The sequence below is a fragment of the Euleptes europaea genome, chromosome 18 (assembly GCF_029931775.1).
Source record: "Euleptes europaea isolate rEulEur1 chromosome 18, rEulEur1.hap1, whole genome shotgun sequence".
In the NCBI taxonomy this organism is placed as follows: Eukaryota; Metazoa; Chordata; class Lepidosauria; order Squamata; family Sphaerodactylidae; genus Euleptes; species Euleptes europaea.
The window spans coordinates 27,287,998-27,315,081 of NC_079329.1; the positions used below are offsets into that span (position 1 = coordinate 27,287,998).

Genomic DNA, 27,084 nt, shown 5'->3' on the forward strand with positions numbered 1-27,084 from the left:
GTATTTATATCCCATTTTTCTCCTCAGTGGTGACCAAAAGCACCTTACGTTAGTCTCTTCTCCGTTTTACCCTCACAACAACCCCATGAGGTAGGCTAGGTTGAGAGAGTCTGGCTGGCCCAAGGGAACCCAGTGAGTTTCCGTGGCAGAGTGGGGATTCGAACTGGGGTTCTCCCCCATCCTCCTCCAGTCGTCTAACCACTACACCGCATTGCCTGTTGCCCTATTATCCCTGGCACGGAGGGAGAAGAGTTCAGGCTGTGAAAGGAGAGAAATCTGTCCCCTCCTAACAGGGTCTGTTCAGAAAACAGGGAACCCTCAAGCAAGTTCAGGCAGGCGGGAAGGAAATGGGGTTTCCGTGCTGCAGTTTACAGATATGGGTTGGGGTGAAGTGGGGGATTGAAAAGGACCAAGTAACACCAGCACAATGCAGCTACCTCTTCTGCCCCCCTTCTGCCCCATACCCTACGTGGCCACTGAGCTGGTGTCAGCTGGAGTGGGCCGGGTTGCCAAGGGGTGGGGTGGAGCAGAGATGGCCTGATAGCTCAGAGCAGCTGCAGGGTTGTCTGTGCCGAGAGGGAACGGGTAGAGCTCCATTCTCTGTCTGTCTGCCCGCCTGTCGGGTCGCAGTCCCGTCTCCCTGATTTGCATCCCTCTCGTTCCCGTCGGGCAGAATTCGCTGGTGCTGCCGTCTTGCCCCCCAACCCCAGCTTCTTCCTACTGAATTAGTTTTCTCTGTTAGGGCTCGCGGCTTTCCCCCGTTCCATTTCCGCATGCTGTAGGAAGAGGAGCGTGGTATTCCGAGGCTGGCTGCCGTGTTCTTCTGGGTGTATGTGTATACAGATATCCGGCGTGCCTGGACTTGGAAGGCATCAGCACTCTCCCCGTGATATACGAGACGAAGGACTTGAAAGAGGGAACCTCTCAGACAAGGGGACGGGAACAAAACGCAAGGGAAGGAGCGTTCCTGCTGAAGTGTAGAGGACAGTGGAAAGGGAGAAGCTGTGCTGTCCCTTAGCACTGGAACCGAATCAGCCTGGAATCAGGAGCTGAGATCCAACTTGAAAGCTTTCCCTTTGATGAATCCAAGTTTGCTCTGATCTGCTGCCTCGGTCACTTTTCAGCTCTGCTGTCTCCGTGCCAGGAATTTTCTCGGCTGGGAGTGGAATGGTAGAAGAGGGTGCAAGCCGGGGAGATCGGGCTCCCCGTACTGGTGGGCCCCGCGGACCCCCGCACCCTCCGGCCCCGCCACATCATGGCATTTCTGTGGTGGGCAAAGCCGTTTGGAGCGTTGCGCGCGCAGGGAAAGGCTGGCGCTTTGAGCGGGCTGTCGGGGTGGACTGCAGCCTGCCCGAGCCCCGTTGCATCTGGTTGACCAGTTTGCAGAATGAGAACGCCGAGTGGTGGGAGAGGCGGTGGCGCCGGGCCGGCGCGGCTATGGCTCGCCAGAAGTGCCAGGGCCGACTCCGAATGGACAGGAATCGCACGGTGAGAGATGTTCTGCTTATGTGTCTCTCTGTGTTTGCACGCACGCGTGTTAAGTGCATTCCATCTCAAGACACACTTGAGCGAGGTTTAGGGCAACTTGCTGTTCCTCAGCCTCAGTACCCCGATCTGTAAAATGGGAATAATGGTGATGTCTTGTGGAATGGTTGTTAGGAGGGTAACGGAATAGGAAGACTTCAGAATGTTTTGATGCGTGGTATAGAAATCACTGTGGCGTAGAAATTGCTAATAATGATAATTGTGGTCTATCCTAGTGTGCACCCTTTGCCTCGCAGAATGTAATTTTGTGCCTGTGCTAACTTGGGTTTAATGGGGAAAGTAATAATAAAATGGGAGCCTTAAGCACGTGCAGAGGGTTGTTGCCTCACTCGTGAGCAAGCACGGACAGCCCCTGTGCATATGAAATTAGGGGGGTGGGTGGGAAACTCTTGGTCCAGAGTGTGCATTTCCCAAGAAGGGTGGAAGTCGGGCACCTTGTTTTAGATCTTCAGTTGCCCTGTTTCTGTGCATGATGTACTTCTCAGAGGTGCTTGTATGGAACCCGAAAGACCGAACATGGTTGTGCTGTGAAGTTTGTGAGCCTTTGACTTGTGCGGGTTCTGTGAATTGACCTGCCTCTTCTTGAGCACCCATCGGGACAAGGATGGCTCTCCTGAACGGTGGGATCTGGGAAGGGGGGGGGTTGAGCCAGCTGCTGCCTTGCATGGGTTTCGGGAGGCAGATACCATGCGAGGAATTACTCATAGGCTGGCTGGCTTGCCCTTGGGGGAACTTGCTCACAGCCTTGGTTTCCATGATGCGCAACATGGGAATACCTGGGCATAGCAGTAAACTAATAACAACCCATCTCCCTGGGCTGTCCTTTGATTAGGTAAGGATTGCAAACTATTTGTCAGGGTGCAAGATCTTTAAGTAGCTTTTCGAGCCTGTAGGTTAGAAAGTTGGACTTGAACAGGGGTAATTTGGCTTATACTTCATCCTCACTGTATGTTGCCAGTTGCCCCGATTGTCAGAGAGATTTTGTTTTCAGTGGCTGTGTTTGTAAGCTGTCTTTCCTTCCTGCATGGAGATATATCAGAGACAGGATGCATGGGACCTTCCTTATGAGGGAGGCTAGTCTGAGAGAAAATGAATAGTCCAAGGGGAGGGGCTGTGGCTCAGTGGCAGAGCACCTGCTTGGCATGCAGAAGGTCCCAGGTTCAATCCCCGGCATCTCCAGTTAAAAAGACTAGGCAAGTAGGGGATGTGAAACACCTCTGCCTGAGACCCTGGAGAGCCGCTGCCGGTCTGAGTAGACAATATTGACTTTGATGGCCCAGGCTCTGATTCAGTAGAAGGCAGCTTCATGTTCTCATGTGTGTTCAAGGTCTCTTAATGAACTTCTTGGCTGTGTGAGAATTTGAGCCCCACGACCAAAGCTGAAGGAGTCAGTGTTTTTTTTTAAAAAAACTATTATTATCGTTACTTTATTTACTTCATTTATAGTCCACCTTTATCACTGAAACTCCAAAGTGGGTGGTGTAATCAAAACCCATGTAATAAAGACAATACATATTGTCATTAAGATGGGGATTACAACATTTAGAGAACAGCACACAAAAATGACTGTATAATATATTCAACAAACAATGCGATAAAAGTAGTATATAGACACAGAACAAACAATGCAGTAAAAATGGGATTGCCAAATTAGAAAAACAATGCAAAAAATAGTATAATGCATAAACAATGTGATGAAGATGGCATCTTTAAAAAGGGAGTTTCTGTGCCCACGCAATGATCTGGTGAGCTGGATTATGTGGCTGCCATAAATTATGCAGATCTGTGAAATGCTATTTTGCATAATCTATTCAGCTGCTTTCAGTATTTAGCATAGTTTTATTTTAGCTTTGCTGGTTGTGTCGAGCAGTGAAGCCCCACCTTCAGCCACTGGAAATACAAGTCAGCTCATCCTCTTGGATTTTTGAGAGGTCAACAAGGCCTGGCCCTTTTGCTTGCAAGCATATCTTGCCGGCGATGAGGGCCAAATCATAGAATCATAGAGTCAGAAGGGACCACCAGGGTCATCTAGTCCAACCCCCTGCACAATGCAGGACATTCACAACTACCTCCCCCCCCGACCCCCAGTGACCAGAAGATGGCCAATAATCTAATCTGCTCACACCCAGTGGACTTTTCCTATTTATTTATATCATTTAGACCCCACTTTTCTCCCCAGTGGGGATCCAAAGTGGCTTACAACTTTGTCCCCTTTCTCCATTTAACATTGCAGCAACTCTGTGAGGTAGGTTAGGCTGAGTGTGTATGTGACTGGCCCAGGGACACCCTGCGAGTTTACATGGCAGGGTGGGGATGTGAATCTGTGTCTCCCCAAGGTACACAGCCCTAACCACGTCTTCTTATTGATTATATCACACTGGCAACTCCCTAGGGCTTTCAAGGCAAGAGACATTCAAAGGTGGTTTGCCATTGCTTGCTTCTGGGTGTAGTGACCCTAGATTTCCTTGGTGGTCTTCCAACTAAGTACTAACCAGGGCTGACCATGCTTAGCTCTCAAGCTCTGACAAGATTGGGCTACCCTGGGGTATCCAAGTCAGGGCAGATAAGGAACTGGTGGTGGAAAATGCTGTCATAGCTGATTTATGGCAATCCCATAGGGTTTTAAAGGCAAGAATCATAAGAGCACAAGAAAAGGCATGCTGGATCAGACCAAGGTCCATCAAGTCCAGCAGTCTGTTCACACAGTGACCAACCAGGTGGAATATGGAATATGGAAATCATACGGATTTAGTTTTTAATTGGAGGGGAAACTATAAAGGAAATGGGAGAGGGAGGAAGAACATGGAAATGATTGCTTGCCTCCCTCCCGCTATGAAGTCAGAACACTTAAAAAATAAATTAAGCAGAGATTCTACTCCATATAGAAGAACTGGCTTTAAAACATTCTATTGCAAGCATGTAAGTAATGACAATGATCTGGTCTCCCATGGCAAGTAAAGGTTGCTTCCAGGCAACCAGAGAGAAACATTTTATAATAGCTTATTCTTTTCTTTTTTTTAAGGCACAAATGGCTGATATAGGCATGCGCGGGCAGTTGCACGTATACCTGTTTTGCATTTTAAATTGGTTGTGCTGTCACCGGTGCTGTCGCAGCTAGACCCCCCCCCCATTCATTAAGAAATTCAGCACTCTCTCTCCACCTGGCTTGAACAGGGACTTGGGTTTCCTCACTCGCTGTGGGTGCTAAATAACTCAGCATGACACACCATCTACACATGCCAATTACTTCTGCTTGTCCTGTTTCACACTGCACCTTCCCTGATTAGATCTGATTTTATGTTAATCCTACTGTGCCCAACTAGGAGTGGTCCTCACCCACTCTAATTTCTCTTTAGTTGTCAGTCCAAACTGGCGTGTCCTTGTGATATCTCCCCACTCCCACCTTTGTACTGCTTGTAACTAAGTATAAATAACTGCTACGACTGTGCACTCCAGAGCATCTAATGAGTGAGCTCTGGCTCAGGAAAATTTACGCTGGAATAAATGTTAGTCCAGGGAGAGGGGCTGTGGCTCAGTGGTAGAGCATCTGCTTGGCATGCAGAAGGTCCCAGGTTCAATCCCCAGCATCTCCAGCTAAAGGGACTAGGCAAGTAGGTGATGTGAAAGGTCTCTACCTGAGTCCCTGGAGAGCTGCTGCTGCTCTGAGTAGACAGTAGGGGAGGGGCTGTGGCTCAGTGGTAGAGTATCTGCTTGGCATGCAGAAGGTCCCAGATTCAATCTCCAGTTAAAGGGACTAGGCAAGTAGGTGATGTGAAAGACCTCTGCCTGAGACCCTGGAGAGCCGCTGCCAGTCTGAATAGATAATACTGATTTTGATGGACCAAGGGTCTGATTCAGTATAAGGCAGCTTCATGTGTTCATGTGTTCAGTACTGTCTTTGATGGACCAAGGGTCTGATTCAGTATAAGGCAGCTTCATGTGTTCATGTGTTCAGTACTGACTTTGATGGACCAAGGGTCTGATTCAGTATAATGTGTGTTCATGTGGTGTCAAACATAAGGCTCTTATCTGGCCAGCCAAGGCAGCCACACACACCCCTCGATCTGGGCTGGCGAGGCATGGCCCGGCCTGACCAAGTGACATTTATGTCATATCCGGCGTGCATAACAATTGAGTTTGACACCCCTGTGTTAGTCTTTTAAGCACCATCTAGACCTCCTATTTAACTGTTCTGCCACAGACTAGAGGCCGCTTTCGCACATCCTGAATAATGTACTTTCAATGCACTTTAACTATCGTTTGCAAGTGGGTTTTGCCGTTTCACACAGTTAAATCCAGCTGCAAAGTTCATTGAAAGTGGATTGAAAGTGCATTATTCGGCATGTATGAACACACCCAAGGACGGCTCCCTCTCTGAAGAAGCCTAGACTCTAGAATAATAGATTTGTTTGTTTTTTTGGCCTGTTCCTCTGAAACATGTGTGTTGACTGAATGCCGGAGAATGTGTGAGCTCAGTTTATGCAGGATATATAGATTTGTTTATTTCACACTTCTAACAATGTGCCAAGTGTTTTGCCAGCTGTCTTGTTCAGCTAATCCTCACAGAGCCTGTATGGTGGGCACGATTTAGATGGCATCGTGGGCCCAGTATTTTGACAGCAGGCTTCATTTCTGGGGGATGATTTTGAAGAGATAATAAACGCTTGAGTGCCTCTGGTCGCGTGCAGAGGGCTTCGCCCCCGTCGCTCGGCGTTCACAGCTGAACCTGACACATTTGAAAGGAAGGAACAGTTTCAAATTAGAGGACATGTCAGACAAGTTTCAGCTTTTGCATGCTGGTTTTAGAAATGTTGCTGTTACATTGATTCTTCCCGTTGTACAGATGGGGATCACTGAGGCTGAAAGACCTTGACCAGCATTATCCAGCAAGCACATGGATAAGCTTGCTTGGGAGTCTTAGTGGACCACAAACTGAACATGAGTCTACAGTGTGATATGGCGGCTAAGAAGGCCAATGCAATTCTGGGCTGCATCAATAGGAGTATTGTGTCTAGATCAAGGGAAGTAATCGTACCACTGTATTCTGCATTGGTCAGACCTCACTTGGAATACTGTGTCCAGTTTTGGGCTCCACAATTTAAGAAGGATGTTGACAAGTTGGGGCGTGTCCAGAGGAGGGCGACCAGGATGGTCAAAGGTCTGGAATCCATGCCCTATGAGGAGAGACTTAGGGAGTTGGGTTTGTTTAGTTTGGAGAAGGTTGAGGGGAGACATGATAGCCATGTTTAGATATTTGAAGGGATGTCATGTTGATGAGGGAACTAGCTTGTTCTCTGTTGCTCCAGAGACTAGGACATGGAGTAATGGATTTAAACTAATAGAAAAGCGATTCCACCTAAACATTAGGAAGAACTTTCTGACGGTGAGGGCTGTTCGACGGTGGAATGAGCTGCCTCGGAGAGTGGTGGAGTCCCCATCTTTGGAGGTCTTTAAGCAGAGGCTAGATGGCCATCTGTCGGGAGTGCTTTGATTGTGGGATCCTGCCTGGGGGGGAGGGTTGGGGTCACTGGGGATGTGGGGGGAGGTAGTTGTTAATTTCCTGCATTGTGCAAGGGGTTGGACTAGATGACCCTGGTGGTCCCTTCCAACTCTATGATTCTAAGCTATAATTAGAATCCAGGAAGCAAGAAACTATAGCCACTAGATCATAGTAGTGTAGGTTTGTGAGAAACTTGAGCTTTGTTATGAATGCAAAGTGGCTTCAGGAAGGAGAATGAGGAAGCCCTTCAGTTGTTAGAGGAGGGGTTTCCAACCTGGTTGAAGCTGTGAGAATTTGTGGGATTGTGAAAACAGGTAGTGGGTATTACCAAAAATGGCTGCTGCAGGGGACATTGATACGACAAAATGGATTCCGTGGGGGCTGGGACCAATCACAAAATGTTGGGAGGTTCCAAGCCAAGTATCCTGGGACCTTTGTATCTTTGGGACTGCCTCTCCTCTTATACCCCCTGAAGATCATAGAATCATAGAGTTGGAAGGGATCACCAGGGTCATCAAGTCCAACCGCCTTCACAATGCAGGAAATTCACAACTACCTCCCCCCCCCCAGACCCCCAGTGACCAGAAGATGGCCAAGATGCCCTCCCTCTCATCATCTGCCTAAGGTCACAGAATCAGCATTGCTGACAGATGGCCATCTAACCTCTTCTTAAAAACCTTCAGGGAAGGAGAGCTTACCACCTCCCTACAAAGCCTGTTCTACTGAGGAACCACTCTAACTGTTAGAAAATTCTTCCTGATGTCTAGACGGAAACTCTTTTGATTTAATTATAGACCTGATTCTACCAGAAAATAGAAGGGCGTCAGAATCATAGAATAGAATCATAGAGTTGGGACCACCAGGATCGTTATGGTCATCTGATAACAACTTACTAGTGGTCCCTGGCCCTAAGAGTGTGTGGCTGTCCTTGACGAGAGCCAGATGTTTTGGGGAAGGGGATGAACGTATGTGCTAGGAAACCCACTGATTGGCATCATGGTGACCATGGGAGCCACACTGGAGATCACTGTCTTAGGTTGAGTAGCTTGTCGTTGCATGGTTCATGCTTGTACATTATAATGCAGGGCTAGGATGTGTGTGTAAAGTGCCGTCAAGTCGCAGCCGACTTATGGCGACCCCTTTTTGGGTGTTTTCATGGCAAGAGACTAAAAGAGGTGGTTTGCCAGTGCCTTCCTCTGCACAGCAACCCTGGTATTCCTTGGTGGTCTCCCATCCAAATACTAACCAGGGCTGACCCTGCTTAGCTTCTGAGATCTGACGAGATCAGGCTAGCCTGGGCATGGCTAGGATACCCCTTGGTTTTTCTACTATGAAAAAACAATCTGAGGTTTGTGTATGACAACATGAAGCCCTTGCTGATTGGAACAATGTTAGATGGGCATTTTCATAAGGGTCATTTGGGAGAGCAAGTTGCACTGTTCGATGACCACGTTGCGTGGGATCACAGGAGGATGTCTCAGAAGTCTCGACTTCGCTTTTTAGAGAGAATTGTCCTCTTCTTTCCCAGGAACAGAGGCATTCTGGGAAGGGGCCTCGTTCTGCTAATTTTCACATGAGGAAATGTAAAAACTTGGTTGGCTTATGGGTGGCAACGTTATGGGGAATCGTTGCTGTGGTACACTGTGGCGATTGGAATAGTTCACCCATAGAACTGCCTGGGCTTTGGGATGTAGCATGGAGTCGATTGTAATAACCGAAACCGCAGGCTATCTAAATTCTGCACATGCAGGACAAAAATTAAGGGTCACATTTCAGCCTTACTGACGGAGTGCCTGGGAAGCGCGATGATGGAAGTCTCTCAGATGTGTCAGGCTAGTCAACAGCCACTTGCCTGGTCTCCTGGGGCGAGTATGAACCTTTGTCTGATGACCAGGTAGGTAAGCTGAGCAGAAACTGGTGTGCAAGGAGTTGGGACTCAGAGATTTGAGAACCTCAGATGCAGCGCTGTCATTGGAATGAAGTGAGCATTGACGAAATTAGCATCTAGAACGGGAAACTGCTGAAATACATAATGGTTCTTCCCTCCTCTGTTCTTTATGTGGGTAAGAAGGGCTATTGGAAATTTTTATGGTCTGGTACAGCGGTTCCCAAACATTTTGAGTCATGGAGCACTTTTCAGGAGAGAAACTCGTCGCGGAGCACTAATTTTCACCTAGCACCTATCTACTAAACCGAATGACAGTAGTATTTTGCTTTCCAATCTCTTCACGGAGCACTAGGAGATGCTTCGCGGAGCACCAAGTGCTCCATGCAGCACAGTTTGGGAACCCCGGGTCTAGTAAATTTATGAGGAATAGTTTGGGTTGCGAACTCTGTCCAATCTAGCCTGTTTAATATTGTTAATAAAGTAAAACAGGAGTCCAGTGGCACTTTAAAGTCTAAAATAATTGATGCCGGCATTAGCTCTCGTGAGTCGGAGCTCACTTTATCAGATGTAGGAAGTGTACATCCACAACTGCTATGTATGTGCATTTTGTGCCTCTGAGGAAGTAAGCTCTGACTCAGAAGAGCTGATGCCGGCATAACCCACAGGACTCCTGCTTTATGTTGCCACTACAGATTAACATGGCTACCCATCGGGAATTACCATAATGTTTGTGGCTATCTGTGCTACAAAAGTTATGCTTGATGCATTTAACTTTATTTTTTTTATTTTTTTGACACGGGTGTACTATTCAAGGAACTTTGGAGTGGCTGAGGCCCCATTCCACCGATGGAAGGCGGTGGGGGTTTTTCCCCTTCGCATTTTGCGCGCCGCTCTCTTGGCTAATACGATTCTTGAGACAGTTGACAAAACAAAACAAGGATACAATAAACAAAGTTGCTAAAACTTACAGCACGGATTTTACAATCTAAAACCCAATAAAACAAGCGGTGTTAATGTGCACTAGAAACGGACGGCATAAAATACCATTAAAAAAACTGCCAATCCAGTATAACAATTATTCATTACCAGCTGAAGGTGTAGAATCGTTAAGGATTATAAAGGATTGTCAGAAAGCCCAAAAGCTCTTGAGACTCGCTGTCGGACAAATGGGGGACAAATGGGGGGGCGTGGCTCAGGGGTAGAGCATCTGCTTGGCATGCAGAAGGTCCCAGGTTCAATCCCCGGCATCTCCAGTTAAAGGGACCAGGCAAGTAGGTGGTGTAAAAGATCTCTGCCTGAGACCCCGGAGAGCCGCTGCCGGTCTGAATAGTCAATACTGACTTCGATGGACCCAAGGGTCTGATTCAGTATAGGGCAGCTTCCTGTGTTCATGTGAAGTAGAGAGGATATTTGGAAGCTGGGGTTCTACCATTGGGGAGGACATAATAAATGAACGAACGAATGAATGCATCTGCAGCGAAATATTCCATTAGTCATCTCCTGTTTACCTCTCCTTCTCTCTGTTGCCTCTTTGTTTGTCAAGGTTTAGATTGTAAGCAACTGCAGGCAGGGACCTTTCTTCCCCCCCCCCCTTTTTAAAAAAGAACTCTGGAAAGTGACACATACACTGTTGGAAGTGTATAAGTGATCATGATAGTCTTTTTTAGCATAGATGGTACAAATGGGCAGAAACAACCTAGATAGGGAGTGGTGCTTTTTTTCCTTTTTGGTAGGGCTGGTCAGGGAAGAGGGAACATATGTGCGCGCAGACATCCTCTGCGCTTTGCTCCGCGTCTCCACTTCCTCTGCAAATCTTTTGTTTCCTGTTGTCCGGCACTTTGGCCATTCAGCGTGAATGAATGAACAAGAGGCCACTCATGCAAAAAAAAAGGGAAAAAAAGGCAGAGAAATTTTTAATCTGCGTGCTTGGCTTGCAGCGCATCCGCCGTCCCTTTCCGAGGGCCGCCGGGTCGGTTGACAATAGGAAGCAAACTGCAGAGCAGACAAAACGCACATGGAGAATGACCTGGGGGCCAGGAACAGAAAGGGACATGGCGAGGGAGGCAGGGCTGGTGGTTGTGGGGATAACATAAGAAAAGCCCTGCTGGATCAGACCAAGGCCCATAAAGTCCAGCAGTCTGTTCACACAGTGGCCAACCAGGTGCCTCTAGGAAGCCCCCAAACAAGACGACTGCAGCAGCACCGTCCTGCCTGCGCTTCACAGCACCTAATATAATTATAATAAGAACATAAGAAAAGCCCTGCTGGATCAGACCAAGGCTCATCAAGTCTATCAGTCTGTTCACACAGTGGCCAACCAGGTGCCTCTAGGAAGCCCCCAAACAAGACAACTTCAGCAGCAGCAGCATCCTGCCTGTGTTCCACAGCACCTAATATATTCAGCACGCTCCTCTGATCCTGGAGAGAATAGGTATCCATCATGACTAGCAACCATTTTTACTAGTAGCCATGAATACTCCTCTCTTCCATGAACATGTCCACTTCCCTCTTAAAGCCTTCCAACAGACAGGATGGGGTTAGATTTTTGTCAGTGTCCTTCGAGCCCGCGGCTCTGCCAGCCCAGAAGTGCGAGGGTGCATCACCGCGGGCTGTGTTCCCGGAAAGACGAGTCAGGACCACTCCATTCTCAGATGATAGTTGGGTGTCATTTGAGGAAGGAGAAGGGAGCATTACGGAGCCCTTTGCAAGCAACCTGGTCCAGTGCCCCCTTTTGCATCCAAGAGGGTATTGCCTTTTGCATTAGTAATACCCAGCCACTTACATTGTGCCTTTTTAATACGCAAGGGTCTTTTTAGACTCTCCGTCTTCTTCTTCCCGGCAGGCTTGGAAGATGCTTCGCCATCTCTGCCTCCTTTGCCATCTCCCTGTGGCTGTGTTTGGCTCTGCTTTCACCTTTCTTTCCTCAGTACACTTGGCACGAATGCAGGGGTTCAAAAGTAAATTGGTTATCTGAATTATTGGAAGCAAAACGTTTAGGAGCCCTTATCCAGGCTTTAGGTGACTGGTCTGGATGGAGAAGAATTCCTTGGGTGCCAGGATAAATCTTCAGGTGCCTGGGATTTTGCATCTAGTCCTCTTATCCTTCTATTCTGTGACTTTGCCACAGGGGCAGGACCAGATCTGAGCCCAAGAAATCCATCCAGTGGGGAGCTGGGGCAGTGAGTGAGATAGATGAGGATCCTGGCAATGAGCATTTGGGTAGCAAGGATGTGGATGTTCACATGAAGCTGCCTTATACTGAATCAGACTCTTGGTCCATCAAAGTATTGTCTACTCAGACCCGCAGCTGCTCTCCAGGGTGTCTGGTAGAGGATTTTCACATCACCTACTTGCTTAGTCCCTTTAACTGGAGATGCCGGGGATTGAGCCTGGGACCTTTCGCATGCCAAGCAGATGCTCTACCCCTGAGCCACAACCCTCCTACAAGCAGAAATACCTGGAGCTACACGAGGAAGCTGAGAGTCTGGCTGTTGCCCCGGCAAAAACATGTCGTTCTTTAAGGTGCTCGAATACTCCTGTTTCTTCTTGCCGCCAGACAGCTGCTCCTCTGGAATAGCAGGCATTTGTTATCCCTGCTTTCAAGATGGGAGAACTGAGGCTAGCTTCCAGCTTCAAACCATGCTGTCTCTTGAAGGAAAACGGAGGGAATTCTTGGAGTGACCTACCCAAACCACTTTCCCTCCCGCGTATTCCTTCCACAGCATCCTCTCTTCCCTTCTTCACTCGAAACGGCCAATTCTGTTCCTCTTGCAAATACAAATGCTGCTCTCCCACCCACCCCTTCTGCGGAGGATGTATTGTTTTGACCAGCTGTTGATTTCTTGTTTTGCCCTTGCACCTGAACCGCTGCCCTCCGGGAACTTGCTCCAGGACTTAGCTGATGTCAGTTTTTCCAATACAAAGAACAGTCAGGGAGGTTTATGTACAGCTTTTCTCCCACCCCATCAGGACCAGAAATTGATCAGGACTGGGGCTTCTTTGACATCTTGAAGAGGAAGAAGAGTTGGTTTTTATATGCCGACTTTCTCTACCACATAAGGGAGAATCAAACTGGCTTACAATCACCTTCCCTTCCCCTCCCCACAACAGACACCCTGTGAGGTAGGTGAGGCTGAGAGAGCTCTAACAGAACTGTAACTTGCCTAAGGTCACCCAGCTGTAGGAGTGGGGAAGCAAATCCAGTTCACCAGATTAGCCTCCGCCGCTCATGTGGAGGAGTGGGGAATCAAGCCTGGTTCTCCAGATCAGAGTCCACTGCTCCAAATCACTTATCTTAACCACGACACCATGCTGGCTCTCAGAGAAAGGCAGAAGCCATTTGGAAATTCATCTGGTCTCCTCAGTTAGATGGTAGGGGTTTCTGTCTGTGTTGGACTTACAGATGCCAGCCTCCAGGTGGGACCTGGGGATACCCTGGAATCCCACTTCATCTCCAGAGTACAGAGATCAGTTCCCCTGCGCAAATGGCTGCTTTGGAGGATGGACTCTATGGCATTGTGTCCCACTGAGGTCTCTGTCCTCCCCAGGCTCCATCCCCAAATCTCCAGGAGTTTCCCAACTTGGATCTGGTAACCCTACTCCCCTATCCCCATTGGTGGCCAGGGGGACCTGACAAGCCTAGTTGGACCCCAGCTGTGTAAGGCAGTGCTTTTCTACCTTTCCAGACATATTGAGCATGGGACCTACTGAGCTGCAAACATGCGACAGGATGTCCTGTTTCATCAGCGCACGTGACATGAAGAGGGGGACCTGTGACCTCACCATTGTCAAGACCGGGACCAAAAGAGCTGGGGACAGGAAACAGAAGCCCAGCGCCAGGAAATGTATCATAGTGAGGAATGAGCAAAGGGTCAGAGCTGTGGAAGATTCTCCTCCACTACTGAGCCTTATTGCCTGACTGTTTCGTTGGTCCTTTTGAGAGCATACAGGCAAAAGAAAGGCATTGCGCCCTTGAGTCCTACACAACACGCCCTTCCACAAGGCAGCCAAAAAATCACACGGCAGCATTCTAGAGGTTCATGACCCAGCTGGCGTGACTCTGCAATTGCTTTTTAAGATGGATGCTAGTCACCCTGAATGAAACCCAGAGGAAAATCACAAAGACAGTGAGACGCTTAGAAAAGCCAAGATGGATGAGGAACGGACGAAAGAACAATGGTCTAAGCCAGTAGAAAAGAAAATGGAAGGAAGAACTTAAGAGCAGCTTTCAAATATTTAGAAGCCATAAAAGAGATAGAGGACAATTACTCCCTCTCTCTCTCTCTCCCCTAAGGATAGTAAAAGAAAAGGACAGTGATCTATGATAAAAGGGAGGTGAATTTAGGTTAAATAAAATGTTGTCCCTTTATACCGTATCTTTGGCATGGCTGCTTTTCGTTGGGCATTGGAAATGGTCTGTAATTGCTTTGTCCCTCTGCTGGTTTAGCGCTCTCTCATTCTCTCTCTGTAATATAAATTATTTTTTATTTATTTGTTAAATTTATAGCCTGCCCTCCCTGGCCAAGGTCAGGCTCAGGACGGGTAACAACATTAAAAACAACATTATAACAGTAAAATATCTTAAACAACATTATAACAGTAAAATATCTTAAAACCAATAAAATATCATTTCTAAAGTTGGTAACGTCAGGCGCCGTATACTATAGTGCCCGCTAGATGCCATCTCTCTATCTCTATCTCTATCTGATCCTGAAAATGTGCTGTTGCTTGTTGACTTGCTGCGATATCACGGAGTATTCACTAACATTCTGAGAGGAACAGTTAGTCATGGAGCATTGACAGTCAACTCATGGTAGTTTCTGTAAAGGAAAGGAACCTGGGAGATTGGATGATAGGGAAAAGAAAGCCGAAAGCTGAATCTAAGAACCGAGAAGGGCTTGTGTGGCCATGTTGAAAATAATAGCAAGATCAGCATACAAAGGTGTGCTGTTCTTTTGGGTTTAAACATCCAGTGTAGATTTGGGATGGTTCAGTGAGGCTGGAGTGGGTGGCTGTTGGGCTATGCAGAATTACATTGCTCCAAATGAAAAAAAAAACCATGACCAAAATCCACTTCCTTAAAAGAGTGTACTGTGTATAAAGTTACTAACCCGATTCTGTGTCAATGAAAGGACTGTGTCCAGAGGAGGGCAACAAAGATGGTGAGGGGTCTGGAGACCAAGTCTTATGAGGAAAGGTTGAAGGAGCTGGGTATGTTTAGGCTGGAGAGGAGATGACTGAGAGGGGACATGACAACCATCTTCAAGTACTTGAAGGGCTGTCACATAGAGGAGGGTGCCGAGTTGTTTTCTGTTGCCCCAGAAGGTCAGACCAGAACCAACGGGTTGAAATTAAATCAAAAGAGTTTCCATCTAGACATTAGGAAGAATTTTCTAACAGTGAGAGCAGTTCCTCAGTGGAACAGACTTCCTTGGGAGGTGGTAAGCTCTCCTTCCCTGGAGGTTTTAAAGAAGAGGTTAGACGGCCATCTGTCAGCAATGCTGATTCTATGACCTTAAGCAGATGATGAGAGGGAGGGCACCTTGGGCATCTTCTGGGCATGGAGTAGGGGTCACTGGGTGTGTGTGTGGGGGAGGTAGTTGTGAATTTCCTGCATTGTGCAGGGGGTTGGTCCCTATGATCTATGATCTGAGTAAAACAAGACAGAAAATTATATTTAGGTAGCATACATTTCCTTTGCTGTTCAGCTGTGGGGGTGAGAGGTGGGGGACCTTTGCAGAACACGGAAACTCTGTTCCTTCAATACAGGATTCTTCACTTAGCTTCTGACACCAGGAATCACATCTGTATAGAATGGGGATTTAAAGGGGGGAAATGCTGTGATTTTTGTTTCGTTTTGCTTTAGTATAATGACATCTGCTCCCAATATCAAACTATACATTTAGATGTCAAATGTAAATTTATTAATTTTATTATTTCAACTTATAACCCTGCTCTCCCCGGTCGAGACCGGGCTCAGAGCGGCTTACAAAGAATATAAATATCCCATTAAATCAATAAAACCATTAAAACAACATTTAAAATATCCCTGTAAAAAGTCGTATAAAACAGATATACTAAATAATGTAAGGCGCCTCTAGAGTGTAAAACGCAGTGCTACAACTAGACAAGCAGATACTTTTAAGGAAGTGGATTTTGGTCACATTTTTTGTTCATTTGGAGAAAATATCTCAGGGCATAAACCAGCCATGCGCAAAAGTTCTTAAGAGTTACAGGTCCATAGTTTTTTTTATTTATTGTTTTTAAATAGCCAACATGTACCTAAGTCAGCCTCAGTCCACATGAACTGGATTCCGTACCTATTGCTTGTGTGCTGGAGAAACTGAGTGTGGCATGGGTTGCAACTGCATCGATTGCATTGTTTGTGAAATGGGTACTTGATGCAAAGATCCCATTGCATGGAAGATTCAGTCCTGTTATCTGCCTCATGTTTTCTCGTGCTGGGTGGAAGGTGGGAATTTTGAGTGGACAGATGGCAGGAAAGGAAAGGGCTAAGCACATCCTGAACATGCTGTGAGCCAGAAGCTATGGCATAGTGCAGCTCTGGACAATCTTGCATCTTTTCATGAGTTCTGTGGGGATCAGGTTCCTTGCGTCCTTTTTTTCTGGCTTGGTCTTCCCTTCAGTGTCCTCGCTGACCAGAAGGAAGCAGATGGCTCCATTGCTGCCTTTCTGTGAGTGGAAGGATTTCTGACTGTGTAGTGCCAACTTTTTCTCCTCTCCCCAATGTATCCCAACCCCCCCCCCCAATGCTGCTCATGGAGAGTGTCTCCCCTCCAGGAGCAAAGGTTTAGGGGGCATTTGGGGCTGCATCCGAAGGGGGAGGCAAGAAAGCCTCATCCCGTAGGTGGAAATCCTTCCTCCCATGAAAATCGTGCACTGGATCCAAGACCCAGTGTAGTAGAGTTGGGTTTCATACCAGAGCTTAGTTATCTGCCAAATTTAAGGATGAGATTGGGGCGGCTCGCAGGGTGCTTGTTGTGAAGGTAAAATGGAGGAGGGGAGAATGATATAAATCGCTTTGGGAAGAAGAAGAGTTGGTTTTTATATGCTGACTTTCTCTACCACTTAAGGAAGACTTAAACCGGCTTACAATCACCTTCCCTTCCCCTCCCCACAACAGATGCCCTGTGAGGTAGGTGGGGCTGAGAGAGCTCTAAGAACTGTGACTAGCCCAAGGTCACCCAACCTTAATGTGTAGTTGTGAATGGGGAGTGGGGAAACCAACCCAGTTCACCAGATTAGCGTCCACCACTCCAAACCACCACTCTTAACCACTATACCATGCTGTGACCCCATTGGGGAGGAAAATGGGGTATTAAATAAATGAATAAATAAATAAATAAGATATAGTTTGGTTCTGAAAGATGATTCAGAAGCCTGAACTTATTGATAGATCTCACCTCCACGTTTGTACCTGCTGTCTACTCAGTTCTCTCTCCCCCCCCCCCAATTCACCTTCCTGTATTTAGGATTGTCTCCCCAGGCACCCAACAGTATCTACATTTCAGCATTAGTGGTTTGCATACCAATATGCTGAATTTTTTTAAAACCCCCAAAAATATCATTCAGGTATTTTTCACTTTGGGGGGGGGGGGGGAAATTACCAGCAAAAATATGGCTGCGATAAAGGGGGAGACAAAAAAGCGGCCCCAAATAATGCCAAATTTATTCGGAATTATTCGGGCTGCTTTGGCCTCTCCACTCTTTTCCCCCTTACTTACCCGCTGGCTGACTCACATCCACGCTGCCCGTCTTCTCCAGAGTCCAGAGAAGCAGGGAAGCATGGGTCTGAGGCACATCCACGCCACCTGCCTGCTCCGGAGTCTGGAGAAGGCGGACGGTGTGGATAGGTACGCCCCTGCCTTCCTATCCGCACTGCTTGCTGGCTTGGGCTTCCATGTGGAGTCCCTACCCAACAAATAGCATCGATACGAAGGCAGGGGCCTTCCAATCCCTGCTGCCTGAGGAAAGGTTTTTTAGAATTTTTCGAGTTCGGGTTTATTCGCCCAATATTTTTTGGAAAAATCTGGGATTTTTTGCATTTTTCCAAAAAAATAATAATGGGTAAATAAACCCGAACCCACCAAAAATTGTGCACCAATTTTTTCCAGTATTTTTCAGGTTTATTAAACCTGGAAACTTTCAAAAATTTGGGTTTTTTGAAAATTTTCAGGCTTAATAAACCTGAACCCGAAAAATACTGGAAAAAATTGGTGCATACCCCTATTCAGCTTACCATGGATTGGAATGGCATTCTGAGGCCTGCTTTCTCTCAGAAAGCAACTGTCTTTGGCTGCCTCTTTGCCCTCATTGACGGGCATGCCAAACTGTCAGTGGGGTGGGAGTGGAAGTGCCCCGCTCCCCTCCCTCTGCACCCCGAAGAAATCCCCGCTTGGTTTTTCTGGCACGGCCCTTGGCGTCCCTCAGGCTGAGGCGATCTTGCTGATGTGGCAGGACTGAGCCTCAGGGGCGGCTTGCTCTTAGACAGAGTTGTCTGTTGTGGTAAAATATAGCTTGTTGTAATTACCCAGGGTCCCTGAACCTGCCATTTTCCCTTTTTTAATTGGGCTCCGGGAATGATAAACAACAGGCCTTTCACAGTTTCCTCCGCTGCAAGGCAGTGACTGTCGCAGTTACTATTTTGTTGATATAGATGAAGTTCCAGGTAGTTGACTTGCCACTCCTGCTCAGGGACTATTTACTAGCTTATGGCTGTTCAAATTAAGGGCCAACCTGAAGGGCGAAAACGCGTGGTCGCTTTAGCCTCCTTTATTCCCTGTTTCAGCCAAGATTCAGCCAGGATCGAACTCACGTTCGGTGAAACGCATGCGCTCGATCCTGGCTGAATCCTGGCTGAAACAGGGAATAAAGGAGGCTAAAGCGACCATGCATTTTTGCCCTACGTTTTTGCCACTGAATGTGGAATCCTTGGGTAAAGTTCTTTTCTTCTACCCTCATAATGCGCAGAATCAAACCCCCCCCCCCAGTGTTTCCATAATATTGTGCGTTTCCGCGCTCCTAGTCCACATCTTTGGCTGCCACTGATGGAAACAGAGAAATACACAACTTGATAACACCACAACTCTGTTTACACGTTCCATTAAATGCACTTACAATCTGTGGACAGTACACACAGACAACTGATAACAGATGGCAATCCCGTGTGTTCACTGAACATGTGGGGAGGGAGAGCAGGCACAAACTCTTTGGCCATACTTAATGCGCCACATGATTAAAACTGCTGCTATCGTACTGCCCTTGTACAAATCTAGGGTGAGACCGCACTTGGAATACTGTCTACAGCTCTGGTCACCACGCCTAAAAATGGATATTGCAGAGTTTGAGAAGGTGCAGAAAAGAGCCACCAAAAGAGCAATCAGGATGTGGTGATGGCTGCCAACTTGGAAGGCTTTAAGAGGGGAGTGGACATGTTCATAGAGGAGAGGGCTATTCATGGCTACTAGTCAAAATGGCTACTAGTCATGATGCATACCTATTCTCTCTAGTTCCAGAGGAGCATGCCTATTATATTAGGTGCTGTGAAACACACAGGCAAGATAATGCTGCTGCAATCATATTGCTTGTGGGCTTCCTAGAGGCACCTGGTTGGCCGCTGTGTGAACAGATTGCTGGACTTGATGGGTCTTGGTCTGATCCAGCATGGCCTTTATGCTCTTATGATTGTTATGCTTCTTGTAAAAAGACAGGATACCAAAATAAAAATAGATTTCTGCCCCCAAGCATTTCCCCTCTGCTCTAATGAAGCTGATTACAATATGCATGTTGTGCCTTTGCATCCTTTACAAGCATTATATACAATATCCCTCCCACCTGCTGACTAGGTTAAAAGAGATCTCCATTTCTGCTCTGCTTGTGTCTGATGTAGGGAACTCTGACTCTCAAAAGCTTATACCCTGAAACTCTTGTTGGTCTCTTAAGGTGCTGCTGAAGTCAAAGTAACTGTTCTACCGCTGACCAACACGGCTACCCTCTGAAACTATCTTAAAATAATAATGATGATGCTGTGCCCTCCAGAGACACACTTTGAAGGATATTGCAGAGCTTGAGAAGGTGCAGAAAAGAGCAACCAAAATGATCAGGGGGCTAGAGCGACTGCCCTATGAGGAGTAGTTGAAACGTTTAGGGCTGCTTAGCTTGGAAAGAAGATGGTTAAGGGGAGACATGATAGAGGTCTATAAAAGGATGCATGGTATGGAGAGAGTGGACAGAGAGAAGCTTTTCTCCCTCTCTTATAATACTAGAACGTGGGGTCATCTGCTGAAGCTGGAGGGCGAGAGATTCAAAACAGATAAAAGGAAGTATTTCTTCACGCAACGCATAGTTAAATTGTGGAACTCCCTGCCCCAGGATGTGGTGATGGCTGCCAACTTGGAAGGCTTTAAGAGGGGAGTGGACATTTTGACGGAGGAGAGGGCTATCCATGGCAGAAGAAAGGGAGGTCCAAGGAGAAAAATGGGTTGCAGGGGGAACTAGGATGTTAAAATGATGTTACCCGCCCTGAACTGGCTTGCTGGGGAGGGCGGGTTATAAGCCTAATAAATAAATAGGATGCCAGGCTATGCGCAGTGGTCCGCCAAAAGTGCTCAAACACCTAGAAAGGAAGCCAGGCCCAAGAGACAGTTGAATGATACATGGTGATTTGGATAGTCTAGCCACAACCTTTTCCGCCCCTTAGTGTAATTATGCAAATAGACCAGGGATGAAATATTAAAACGGGTACGCGTGTGTACCCCCGTGCCCCTTGGGGAAGCCGCAGGGCCCGTGAGTGAGCAGGCCCCATCTGTAACTTCCTGATGGAGCGACTCACATATTTTCAGCCTAGGTTATTACCGGCGGAGCAGCTGTTGGTGTTTGGGTGGGAGGCTTTCCCCGCAAGGTGCAGTTGACAGAAAAGCAGCAGGGAATAATCCTGATTCGACTCATTGGATGCTCCTTTGTCCGGGGTGGTGTGTTCGTGTGTGTGTGTAATTTGGCTGATTCGCTATGACTGTCGTCTATTGCTAGAGCTTTTCCCTTTTTAACATGCAGGCTTGGGAGGGGGAGTTCACTTGCAGCCGATGCCCAGGCGTAATTGTGCCCCCCCTCCCAGATTTCCATAGTTCATTAGAGCAGGAGAGAAGAATTGTGCCCAGCAGGTGTTCTTCTTATATAGAAAGGGCAAGAAAGGCAAAAGAGATAAGTCTTTTTTTAAGTTTTATTGATTAAAATGGACAGCCAACAGTCAATATATACATAAACTAAAAACAAATAGACACATGATCACATAAAACCCTGCATCTGTATCCCTTTCTTGCTTAACCGAAACTATATATAAAATGGCCATTTCTGTTCTTTGAATGGTTCTTGTCCATAACAGGTCTACTCTATTAATATCATTGTTTTTTTGTTTTGTTTTTTTGGAAAGCTTCACTAAAATATACACCTCTTTTATTTTTGACAACCAATATTGTATTTTAGGGGAGATTTTCTGGTTCCACTATCTAGCAAAGACCATTCTAGCTGCCGTTAACATATGTCACGCCACTATCCATTGGTCTTTCGGAATTTCGGGAAGAAAGTTCAACAATAAGGTTTCCGGCTTAAATTGAATTTGTTTCCTCAACCCAATTGACATAATTTTTACAGCCTGTTTCCAAAAGATTGATACCCTTATGCAACCCCACCACATATGAAAAAAATCTGCAAGAAAAGCAGAAGAGACAGATCTGATACTCTGATTTTTTTTAAAAATCGCCAACATATATACTTAATCTTAAAGCATAGGATTGTAGCAGATCTTTTTAACACCTCTTGTGAATAAAGCAAACCATCTCAGTCTCGTCCCCTTTTAGCGTTTCCCCTCCCCGATTTTGTTTCTCTCTCTCTCTTTCTCTTCCCCTCCCATTGATCAATCTTTCACTGCACAGTTTCTTTGCCCCACGGCAGAGCGACAAAGCTACCAGCCGCCCCAGTTTATGGTATCACAGCTGACCTCTGATGACCCCTTGCACATGCGGGTCCCTGCCTTTTGGCTGCTGTTGCAGTCTAATGTAACAGAGTGTCAGACTAGGATGAGAGAGATCTGGGTTCAAATCCCTGTTCTGCAAAATTTGCTGGACGACTTTGGGCCAATCTCTTTCTTCCCTAGCCTAACCTACCTCGCGAGGCTGTTGTGGAGAGAGGGCAAAATAAAACCACGATAAGAAGCCTCTGCCTGGCGTCACAACATGGTTCGTGGGCTCTTTTGTTGAGACAAGTCTGTCAGCCTTGATGGGATATGCAGGCGGCAAAGTTTTCTTAGACGGCAGTCCTCTGTCAGCGATTGGCATTTTTATTTGCCTCATCAGGAAAAGGAAGCATTTAGCACTAAGACCTAGCTCTTGGGGTGGTAAATCTTCCTTCTGGTCTGTACCGCTTCAGATTGCAGGTGGTGGTGGGGGGTTACATGATAGAATATTTTAAAAAACCCAAAAAAACTTCTACACAAAACTCTATTTCTCCAGGGAGGGGAGTGCTTGGGATTTCTAGCTTTAGTTCCTGTGTAACGTGCTACTTTTCTATGGGAAAGGGATTATTGTGTGCGGAGAAACATTGTCATGTAAATTTCCACCTGTCCCTGGAAATTGTAGTCTACAAACTGGTTTTACCCCCCTTAGTGAGAACCAAGGCCTAGGTTTCTATAAAAAACTAGGTGGTGAAGTCCAAAATTGTGATTTAAAAAAAAAATCATCATCTAAAACGGGTGGGGAACCTTTTTTCTGCCAAGGACCATTTGGATATTTATAACATCATTCGCGGGCCATACAAAATTATCAACTTAAAAATTAGCCGACCAAGCCCCAAGCTGCCCCAGATGACCCCCCCCCCAGGCAAGCAGGCAGGCATCCAACCGGTGGCGCACTTGGGGGGAAGGTTCCTTTTCTCGGCAAAACAAACTCACATCCGCCTTGAATAGAGGCTATTCCTGTCCCTGGAAGGGGCGGATCACCAGTCTGAGATCCTTCTGAGCTAGAGATCTGCCAGGACCCACGAAGGGCCAGACCAAATGATTTCGCGGGCCTTATACGGCCCCTGGGCCTGACGTTCCCCACCCCTGATCTAAAAAGTATCTTGGCTGTGAGTTCCTTCAGCTTTTGACTGAAGAGCTGTGATGAACATCTGATTGCTCCGGGCAAATGTTAGGATTTAGCAACGGCAACATGAAAGTTTGGGTTGGGACAGCGTGGAGGAACTTTGCAAAAGGGCCGGGAGGATCTCTGTGCCGTTGTCAGGACTGGAGGAAGGGGCCAACAGTTGGAAGTGCTGGGGAACTGAATAGTAGGAACAGAATCTGCGAAGTAACTGGGACCCTAGGTTACGTAGAAATTCGGTAGCACCTTAAAGACCAACAATATTTAATACATAATGAGATTTTGTGTTTCAGGCCTCTGTTCCCCAGATCCCCAGAGGAAGTGAGCTGGTGAAATAAGCTCATGGTGAAATAAATGTTGTTAGTCTTTAAGGTACTGCTGGACTCCTGTATAATTTTGCTAGAGCAGGCCAACATAAGGTTGCCAGCTTCTGGTTGGGATGTACCTGGAGATTTTGAGGGTGGAGTCTGAGGGGGGTGGGGTTTGGAGAGGGGAGGAACTTCAGTGTCATAGAGTCCAATTACCACAGCTGCCATTTTCTCAGGGGGACTGATTTCTATCGCCTGGAGATGAGTTGTAATAATGGGAGATCTCCAGCCACTACCTGGAGGTTGGCAACCCTACCTAGGAATCCTAATTTTTCTGAAACGAGGCACAGGAGACAAGAGGGTTGGCAAGACACAGAGACCTGATACAAGAAAGGGCGGAGAAAATTCAGTGTCAAGGAGAAAGGGGATGTGTCTGAAGCAAAAACTTCCCTTGGGGTCTTAGAGCAAGAGGCACAGCAAGCTATTGGTAAGCTGGAATCAGAATGGTGTAGCGGTTAGAGTGTCAGGCTAGGATCTGGGAGACCCGGGTTCAAATCCTGCACTTGATCTGAGCTGGGCAGTCACACTCTGTCAGCCTAATTTATATCATTGTTGGGAGAGGGAAAAATGGGGAGAGGAGAGCCCCGTGTGCTGTCCTGAGCTCCTTGGAGGAAGAACAGTGTGCCAAGAACGGACCAGCGAAAGAGGTTTCATGATTGATGGGGAAAATGGAAGTGCTGAATTTCACACCTAGGTTTGAACTAGATCATTGACGGTGAGACTTCAGTGCTCCTGAGACGGTATGCTCAGTAAATGTGCTTGAGGCCCAACTAAATATTTATGGGCGAAACATGATATGACGAGAAATGAAGCTGCCGCTGTTTCCATGCCTTTCGTTCCCTTTCCTGCAAAGTCTGGTGTTCACACGGTGCATAATATGAAGTCATTTGCACTGTGTGTTTCCTATCTTTGCATCGGAACTGTTGGACCCTCAGGGGCCTGGAGACCAAGCCCTATGAGGAAAGGTTGATGGAGTTGGGAATGTTTAGTCTGGAGAACAGGAGGTTGAGGGGGGACATGATTGCTCTCTTGAAGTATTTGAAGGGCTGTCACTTAGAGAAGGGCAGGGAGCTGTTCCTGTTGACAGCAGAGGATAGGACTCCCAATCATGGGTTTAAATTGCGGGCGGAAAGGTACCGGCTGGGGATTAGGAAACGTTTTTTACAGTAAGAGTTGTTCGACAGTGGAATCAGCTACCTAGGGAGGTGGTGAGCTCCCCCTCACTGGCAGTCTTTAAGCAGAGGCTGGACAAACACTTGTCAGGGATGCTGTAGGCTGATCCTGCATTGAGCAGGGGGTTGGACTAGATGGCCTGAATGGTCCCTTCCAACACTATGATTCTATGACTCACAATGCAATGGAGCCAAGTTAAGTGTGGCGTTATCCTGTAGGAATGAGGATACAGACTCAGAGCAGTGGAGCCCCGTGAAATGTCTAGTTCGGTCTGCCTTTCCCTAGTGCTCAGGACTAATTCTGAGTTTAACACGTGCTACCATTATGCTAAAATGACAAAGGATGCCTTGGCCCTCCTCTCAGAAACAGGCACGCGCGCAGAAGCCCAGCACTGCTTGAAGAAAAAAGAGCCGAGGGAAGCCGACCATATCTATCTCTTTGTCACGTGGAAGCGTTGATCCCGGCTCACGGAGAGGCCCCGGGGCAGCTGGCGCTGGGATGATATCAAGAGAGGTTAATCTCGTGAATACGAGGCACCCTCATTTGCATCCTGATCCAAACGCAGGGTGGCTTTGTGGCGGAAAGATAAGGGCCGTGCGCCGGCGGAACGCAGAGGGCCCCGGAGGAATTGGGAGCAGATCGGCGTTGTGTCCCAGGATGAAACAGCGGCTCGTATCTTCATTAGCTTCTTGGGGTCCCCTGAGGAGATTGTCAGGAGCAGGAGGCTGTGACTACGCGTCTGCGCTGCCCCACCTGATCTGTCTTTCCAGGCCAGATTCAGAATATTAATCTTGGAGACGCGGCTAGTCTGACTGCCTCAGGGGGTTTTGCAAGACAGAGAAAGGAGGCCGGAGGGCACCGCTTCCAAACGTCAGTTTGGTGCTGGGCACTTGCTTGGCAGGAGTGGGTAATGCTAGCGTTTGTGTTACCGATTTTGCAGCTCAGAACATCTTTTTCCTCTTGAAGCAAATAGCGGCAGTTCTTCCAGACTTTCCCTTGTATCTTTGCATTGTAGTTCTTTGTCATGACCAGTGTCTCTGGGCAAGATGCTAACCCTTTGCCCCTCTTAGAAGAAGAAGAGTTGGTTTTTATATGCTGACTTTCTCTACCACTTAAGGAAGAATCAAACCGGCTTAAAATCGCCTTCCCCTCCCCTCCCCACAACAGACACTTTATGAGGTAGGTGGGGCTGAGAGAGCTCTAAGAGAGCTGTGACTAGCCCAAGGTCACCCAGCTGGCTTCATGTGTAGGAGTGGGGAAGCCAACCTGGTTCATCAGGTTAGCGTCCGCTGCTCATGTGGAGGAGTGTGGAGTCAAACCCGGTTCTCCAGATTAGAGTCCACCGCTCCAAACCACCGCTCTTAACCACTACACCATGCTGGCTGCCATCAGGGCATGGCTGCCCTTAAACTTATGATCTGTGCACCACCAGACAGGCTGTGGGCACTATAGAAAGGGAAGGTGATCATGGGATTGGGAACACAGCTGGCAGTCATGGCATTAGGAATTTAACTACATAGGGCTGCCAAGTCCCTCCTGGCTGCTTGGCAGGGGCTAAAAAGGGGGGGGGTAGGGTTGCCAGCTCCAGGTTGGGAAACTTGTGGAAATTTGGGGGTGGAGCCTGGGGAGGACAGGGACCTCAGTGGGGTGCAATACCATAGAGTCCACCCTCCAAAGCATCAGTTTTCTCTAGGGGAACTGATCTCTGTAGCCTGAACAAGAAGAAGAGTTGGTTTTTATATGCCGACTTTCTCCACCACTTAAGGAAGAATCAAACCAGCTTGCAATCACCTTCCCTTCCCCTCCCCACAACAGACACCCTGTGAGGTAGGTGGGGCTGAGAGAGTGTGACTGGCCCAAGGTCACCCAGCTGGCTTCATGTGGAGGAGTGGGGAAACAAGTGCACTTCAACCAGATCAACGCCCACCGCTCATGTAGAGGAGTAGGGAATCAAACCCGGTTCTCCAGATCAGAGTCCACCGCTCCGAACCACCGCTCTTAACCACTACACCACACTGGCTGGAGAAGAGCTGTAATCCAGGGGGATCCCCAGGTCCCACCTGGAGGCTGGCATCCTTACATCCACATCCACCAAAAATCAGGTCGCTTTTCAGTCTGTGGATTGCTTGAGCCAAGGCCTTATGCACTCTTCCTATTCCGTTTCTGAAGGTTTTGGAGATAAGCAGATTAAATAGGTGCACCGTTTGCTTTCTCTAGGAGAGGAGTCTGCTGGCCAGCCCGTGACACCCCTTTGCATCCTGGCAACAAGCCACTGCAGGAGCATGTTGCTGGAACCTCTGCTACTCCAGCACAGTTCATAAACTCCAGTATAGCTGCTTCTCTTGTCATACTGGGGATTCTAGTGCTGAGGATTGAGCACACGAATGAGAGCCAGCGTGGTGTAGTGGTTAAGAGCGGTGGGTGCTAATCTGGAGAACTGGGTTTGATTCCCTGCTC

At 47.5% G+C, this 27,084-nt stretch overlaps 1 protein-coding gene across 1 annotated transcript in view; it reads left to right on the forward strand.

Moving 5' to 3' along the window:
• Positions 1 to 1,044: 1,044 nt before the first annotated feature.
• ARHGAP23 (Rho GTPase activating protein 23) overlaps positions 1,045 to 27,084 on the forward strand; it is a 140,441-nt gene continuing 114,401 nt past the window's right edge. Inside the window, exon 1 of the mRNA XM_056864757.1 lies at positions 1,045 to 1,488. Within this exon, the coding sequence (XP_056720735.1) occupies positions 1,168 to 1,488 (321 nt within the window). The 5' untranslated portion in view covers positions 1,045 to 1,167. The remainder of the gene's footprint in view (positions 1,489 to 27,084) is intronic.